Genomic DNA, 7,500 nt, shown 5'->3' on the forward strand with positions numbered 1-7,500 from the left:
CTTGAACTCCCAAATGCAAATCTAAAAGAAAACGCCGAGAGTTGCGAATACGCAATGGAATAACTGTCCATCAAATGTATAAGCAGTTAGCAGACAGTTAGCATTTCCGAACAAACCCGATCACTCCGAATAGTTCGATGGAAATTCCTGCATGCCAATTAATTTTTCCGACATGATTTGGGACAGCTTAAGCCCGGTTCCAGCTTGTAGAATAAGCACAAGCATAAGCAAAAGCATAAGCATAAGCATAAGCATAAAGATAATGCGTGGGAACTGGCTTGAAATAAACGTGAAATAAGCATAAACGTAAAGCCCGAGAAAGGAAACTCTTTCCTTTCCTTGCGCTTATGCTAATCTCGCGTATGTATTTGTTTCACAAGTGGGAACCGGCGTGAGTTTGCTCAAGCACGACGATTCGCACGCCATATTGCTGGTTTTCACTCACGTGATCAACAGCCATGTTTTTCAACGAAAACAAAGGGAAGCGTTTGCATAATAATAGAGTTAAATTCCAGGAGGATTTGGTCGGGGCACCAACATGGCCGCCTTTTCTTTGTTTAGGGGCACCGACATGGCGGTCGTGAGGTCATGTGGAAACCGAGAATTGAATCTTACTAAACTGATTAGAGTGTAATGTGAAGTGCTAAGTTTCCACCCCATATGAACCATGTGAGCGTTAGCCCTACTGATGGACAGAGAAAAACTCTGACCAGGGTGGGAATTGACCTTCGGGTTAGATCACCGCTGCTCGTGGGTTCAATTCCCACCGTGGTCAGAGATTTTCTTTGTCCTTGTGTGGGCCCATTTCCATCAGTAGGGCTAATTACTTACCAAATTCTCGCCTCCAAAGCACGAACCGATTAGATAGTTTTTTTGCCGTGCGACAGTTGTTGAAGTGTTTTTCGCAACTCTAATGCGTAAAACACAAATGTGGGCAGCTCTTTGAGAAGCCGCTCATTACGAAATCGACTCGCTAGCTTATTTGAGTGGCTTATATTTTGTCGCTCGATAAGTTTGCTGGAATCGCGATCAATCGTATGGCTGAAACCAAGTACAGACATTTTAATGTTTTTTAATGTGGCCTCAAGTCCCACTCTGATCTTTTAAGTCAATAGAAAGGCTTTACTGTAGAGCGGCACGTATAATCTACCTATAATCTCCTTAGATGCGGAGAACCTGCTCAGATATGTTTAGTTGCCTACCTTTTCTATTTATTGTAAGTTAGATGTTCTTAGACTTTTTTACAGGGCGCATAGCGAATCCTTACCTGATACATTGTATGAAAATATTGGCAAAAATCGAGTTATTACTTACTTCATTCGAGCCCAGAACCGTCTTCTCGTACCTAGATACAGGTCAAGATACATAAAATATAATGACAAGGAAGCATCTGCGATCCTGCATTTCAATCAGCTCAGGAAGCAAGTCAGCGCTGAAGTTTATTTTATAGATTTTAAGTTTGAATGTACGTCTGCATCTGCTATAAGACGAAGACAACAGAATTTTATATATTACTGATCACTGTGTCTGTATTGTTAGAATGCGCACCAAGCAATCAAACTTTAATCTCCTTCTCACCAGATATGGTGACAAAGCCCCCAAGACGATTCTTGGTAAAGTACTGGGTGTTGTTTGGATGTTAGCTGGACTTATTATCACCAGCATGTTCATCAGTATTATTACTACTTCACTGGCCTCAGTCAGTCTGGAAGGACGAACTAACATTCGAGGATTAAAGGTGATCAGGGAATTCAAAAAAAATTTCTTCTTCTTTCTAAAGGCAGCCGTAGAAGGCTCTTCGCAGGGCTCAATAAAAGACAACTACAAATAATGTTTGCTGTTTTCCAGGTCTCCGCTTTAAATCATAGCGAAGAACACAAGCTTGGAATTCGTGAAATTGCCAATGTAAAGGGTAGGTTGATTCAAGTCTAATCATTATCTGTGCGGACCTGTAGCTCTCAATGGGTTTTCTGCTAGACGACGATTCAAGCAGTTCCTGACGACATAAGTTGTAAGAAGACAAAGAAAATAACATTAAGCGGACTTAAGAAGACTTCCGACACATTCATCTTCTCCTGATCTTCAATTTGTTTCGCTATATTTAGTAGGAATTATCAGATTAAACACTAAGCAGTAAGACAGTGTAAGGTACAAACGAAAAAAGAGGTTAGTTTCTAAAGAAACAATGGTGCTGCGTTGGTGGAAAATAGAACACGAAGATTTAGTTTCATCAAATGAGTTAATAAACGTCTTATTGCCATCGTGAAGAAATAAAATGACGTTTCGAGTATTAGCCCTTCATTAGAGGGAATTGCGGTACAACTCGTGTCTGTTTAAACTGGCTCAGGATAGTCAAAGGCCAGTGGAGTGGACTAAAGACAAGTAATCACTCCGTTGATTGACCTTGGCAAACTGACACCTAAAATTAAGATCCGGCGGGGTCAGAGAGGAAATGATCCAAAATACCTTTATTAACCCCCTCTATGAGAGCCCACTTCAATTTTGCTAATACACCGACTTTGGATTGGGAAGGATCTGCATTATGAACACTTACCACGATAGGAAAAAGTCCCACAGCCTAGTGGCGTCAGAAATCAAAATTCCGTTCCATTACTCGCAAACGTCAAATGGAAAGGCTCTACCAACCAGAATCTCAAAACAAATTTTTGATTAAGGCCAATTCCTCGACACGAATGTCATTGATTGAGACTCCAGACACGTGAGAAGAATACAACTAGGTCATAGGCACAAATACCCCTTGAAGCTGCCACACCTTATTCTACTTAGCATACGCGGTCAAACAGAAAAAAATAAAACTCTCAATAGGAACCAACAAACTGTAAAGCTTGGCGAGAGCAAGCCAAAAGGATGCATGATAATTTTCGAAAACCAAAACAAGTTACAACCAACAAAGTACGTTTACAAACCTTCAAAAAAGAGTTTCGGAACAGGTCTCAAAACAAGAACAAAAAAACTACCACTCCAAGGTGTTTAGGAAAATTGAATGCGGAGTTTCGATTTGTAGAAGCCTACGAAAATATTCCAAATTTAAACCAATGTTTTACAGTCGAACAAGAGAAACGACTGCAGAAAACGTTTTGGAAAAGATCAAAGACAATGTGCTGCACAGACATTACATTCGGCTTAATTGGGGTTGCAAGCTTCGACACATCGAAGAAGACACATCAATTTTCTATTATCAAAAGCCCTTAAGTCCCTGGTTTGAAACGTTTTCGGAAACAGAAGCGTGGGTGCTAGACATGGAAAATCTCCGTTTGGCACAAGAAGACATCAAGCGTCCAGATAAAAAAAAAAAGGGCTTTTGATGGTTTTGTGTTTGTGGAGGTGCATGTTGTGTCAAATCGGTAACCATTACTATTAGGCGAAGGAAGGTTGCCAGATTGGCTATGAAAATAAAATGGGGTTAGTTTACGCAATTGGCACTTTTCAAGGCAACTTTTGTATTTTCGATGTATTGCAATGCACCATGGAGCAGACAGAAGGGACAATCTTCAAAAAACAAGAGAGTACTCGGAAAACCTTTTCGCAACAAACAATTTTGGAACACCAAACGATTTTACCAAACTCGAAGCCCACTTAAAGCAAGGGATAGCAGTGAACGAAGTGGGCCACAACGATTGGTTGACCATGATCTACAGACTAGCCCCCTACGATAATAAAGTTGGAAAACCAACAATGCTAATGGTAATTTACAACAGACATGCATTTCTCATAACGGACATTGACAAAGTCACGCGAAGCTTTGCGTGCGGTGAATGCAATGCAACGTTTACAAGATTATGGCTCCTTAACAGGCACAAAATACTTGACAACATTCATACCGGTCATCTCGGCACAACGAAGTGTCAAGGTAGAGCTCGAACATCAGTATGGTGGCCAGAACTTTCCAGTCAGATTGAGAATATGGTGGCAAACAGCTGCGACACCTGTGCCAGAGAAAGGCAATACCGCCTAGATCCTACCTCGTTAAGACTGCCGCGAACACAGTGAGACGTAATCGTTCTGCGCTAGTATCCATTGGCGGACCTGCAGCTGGTTCAAAGACGATCACATCTCCCGACAGAGCAACTGACATGCTACTAAACAATGAAGCACTTTCAGTCCCCTAGACACCCTGCAAGGTTTCCACCCCTGTGCCAGATGATTTTTCAGCTGGATCTTCAACACCTCGTGGTCCAACAATGGCAGCACCGACTCAAGAGATCCATCCGAACACTGAGGATTCTCCACCGGGCCATTCTGTCTATGGAAATCCAGGACAGCGTATATGTGCTACCCGCTCAGGAAGAATAGTAAAGAAACCGCAGTGTCTGGAGTTGTAAACAAACAAACTTGTGTTTTGACATTAACAGTTTCATGTTGAGTTAACTCCCTTGAACCTTTTGGTGGGGAGATGTAGTATTAGGTGTTCATTTTAACGACTTCCGGATTGCAGTTGTTACCAGTGCCCCGTTGCATGTTGAGGGCCATGTGCTCAGAGAGGTCTGCCATTTTGTATGTTCCATGTTTTTATGCTATTAAAGACCGAGTAGATTACAGCAGGAAGTAGTTTAACTTAGTCTACTCCAGCCAAACCAAACTGGCTTCCCATTCGGAAGATCGTTGACAGAGCAATGTTGGACGTTGAATCTCAACAAACTGAGTCCTACCAGGGATAGCCTGCAAGCATGCTCTTTCGCAATCGTCACGGCACAGTGACCTTAATATTTTCAGCGCAATGAGTGCCTGCACAATTTAATTATTTATTTATTTAAAAGAGGAAAAGAAAAGAACGAAAAGGAAAATATACCAGATCACCTGGATATTCACTTTGAAAAAAAAGAGATTATTGAATAATGATATAACCTAATAATATTTTGTGTAATTACATGAAAAATGTTTTATCAAATCAATTCTAAAGGTCTTCAAATTAGACCTGTTATGAATACTGCTTGGTAAGCTATTCCAGCTATTAACTATCCTATTAAAATAAGAAAATTAAAAATAATGCGTCCTATCAAAGTGCTTCTTCAGCCTCATACTATTAGCCTGTGTGGCAGGCAGGCGGTATAGTCAGTCTGTGCAGCGGCTCCCAAAAGCTTTTTCCGAGTTTACAGGGATTACTGTATCCATTTCTGATGGGATAGATTGTTACAAGCCTTGTGATTCGACGTTCACTCATATTGACAAGTCACGCATCCGTTACTTGCATGATATAAGTGCTTTGAATTTCAACAGCCAAAAGGTCAAAAGGCAATTAGAAATCAAAGATTTGCCGCAGCCGTGATAATTGAAAAAACCATAAACACTGTAAAAAACTTGGTCTTTAAAATCATGAAAACATGAAAAATACAAAATGGCGGATTTCTCTGAGCACGTGGCCCTCAACATGCAACGGGGCACTAGCAACAACTAGAAGCGGGAAGTCCTTACAATGAACACTTAATACTACATCTCCCAACCAAAAACTTCAAGGGAGTTATAACTCAACATGAAACCGTTAATGTCAAAAAACAAGTTTGTTTGTTTACAAATCCAGATGCTGTGGTTTCTTTACTATTCTTCCTGAGTGGGTGGCACGTACAGCCTGTCCTGGATTTCCATAGACAGAATGGCCCGGTAGAGAATCCTCAGTGTTCGGATGTGTGGTGTATTTGCCTCGGTTGAACGCTAGCTAATTTTTATATTGCACGCGTATTCCTTCTGGTTGTGTTTACAATATAATAATGTTAAGCTGACTGTCTGTTTGTTATTCACGGCAACTACGAAATACGTTACAGTGGCGACGAGGATAACTGGATTAACGAATACTCAACGCCGGATAGTTAGTATTTGACGTCAAATTTATCCGCTAATCGGTCGACGAGCACGAACTAAGCCTATTAAGCGCTATGGCGGGAAGACCACCTTTCGATCAATTCAATTCAGAGGACGAAGATATCGACAGCTACCTGGAACGATTGCAAGAATATTTCATCGCATGCGACATTAAAGACGGTACCGAGCATGCTGCGAAACGGAGAGCCATTCTGCTGACATCCATTGGAAGTGTTTCTTATCGATTTTTGAAGGATTTGTCTTTCCAGGACGCCCCGAACACGAAAACCTTCGAGCAGCGCGCTGCGTTACTTCGTGGCCATTATAAGCCTACTCGCTTAAAAGTTGCGAACGATACAGATTTCATTCTGCTAACCAACGTCCTGGGGAGTCAATCACAGATTTTTTTAGAGAGTTGAAGAAACTCGCCGGCACATGTGCATTTACGAACGACCAACTGCAAGACAGTCTTCACGATCGCTTCATTTGTGGTCTTCGCTCAGAGCAGATCAAACGGAATCTTTTATCAGCCAATTACACCTTCCAGGAAGAAGTTGATGCTACAAATGCTCAGGAAACAGCTCGAAAAGATGTTCAAGCTCTAGGTTCAAATTCTCTGGGCGTGAGGTCACCGGTGGGAGTAAACAAGGTCAAACGTGACAATCTCGCGTCACGCAATCGCACGTCCACGACGGGGCGACGTAACACCATAAATGACAAACAAATGCAGCCGACGGGAGCGACACAATGTTGTTTTCGCTGTGGACTCACCAATCATTCTCCGGACAATTGCAGATACAAAGATTTTGAATGTCATCGATGCCACCATGCGGTCCGAGTGCCGCAAAACGAAGCCACCACGCCCAAAAGCCGAGGGAAGACAACATGTTCGGCTCGCTGATCAGGACGCCGAAGGGGAGGCGCCAGTGGGCGGCGAAGATCAAATATTTCAGTGTATTTTCAATCTGGATGGCGCACAGTCCTCTGTTTCCCAGAACTCAGCTGCAGGTATGGCCACACCAGCAGTTAAGGTTCCTGTGCTGATCGAGGATACTGAATTTCTGATGGAATGGGATACCGGAGCAGCGGCATCCATCCTGAGCTACTCAAATTACGATCGGCATTTCAAATGTTTAGCTCCAAGGCCAGTTCAAAGATCGTCTCATGCTTATGCTGGCACGCCCTTGGATGTTGCAGGGCATATTCTGGTCGATATAGAGCACAATGGTCAACGGGCAACATTGCCCTTGCTTGTAGTGCGCGCGGAGAGTTATGCTCCTCCGTTGCTTGGGAGAACATAGTTAACAAAGATCCGGCTTGACTGGTCAACACTCTTCTCGCCTCCAATAAGTCAAGTTTCGGTTAATCAGGATAACGATGTACGGGTCGAACGCCTGAAGGAACAGTACAGGGAGATATTCAAGCCTGAGCTAGGGACTGTAAAGCGTGTCAAGGCAAAACTCTACCTTAAGGAAAATCCTAAGCCTGTATTTCAGCGTGCGCGCCCAGTAGCTTATGCACTACGTCTAGCCGTAGAAGAGGATTTGAAGCGCATGAAAAGTGACAGTGTTCTCAAACCTTTAGAGGTCAGTGATTGGACCACGCCAATCGTCTGCGTTCATAAAACCGATGGGTCTGTACGTATTTGCGGCGATTATAAAGGTACGGTTAACCCAGCAATCC

The 7,500-nt window shown here is 42.6% G+C and overlaps 1 protein-coding gene across 2 annotated transcripts in view; it reads left to right on the top strand.

Moving 5' to 3' along the window:
* The window catches only part of LOC138060156 (uncharacterized), a 79,401-nt gene that overhangs the window by 43,191 nt on the left and 28,710 nt on the right, over positions 1 to 7,500 (top strand). For both annotated transcript variants that reach the window (XM_068905875.1, XM_068905872.1), the window contains 2 exons: positions 1,582 to 1,738; positions 1,849 to 1,912. In XM_068905875.1, the coding sequence (XP_068761976.1) occupies positions 1,582 to 1,738; positions 1,849 to 1,912 (221 nt within the window). The remainder of the gene's footprint in view (positions 1 to 1,581; positions 1,739 to 1,848; positions 1,913 to 7,500) is intronic.

Source organism: Montipora capricornis, chromosome 8, assembly GCF_036669925.1.
Source record: "Montipora capricornis isolate CH-2021 chromosome 8, ASM3666992v2, whole genome shotgun sequence".
Lineage (NCBI taxonomy): Eukaryota > Metazoa > Cnidaria > Anthozoa > Scleractinia > Acroporidae > Montipora > Montipora capricornis.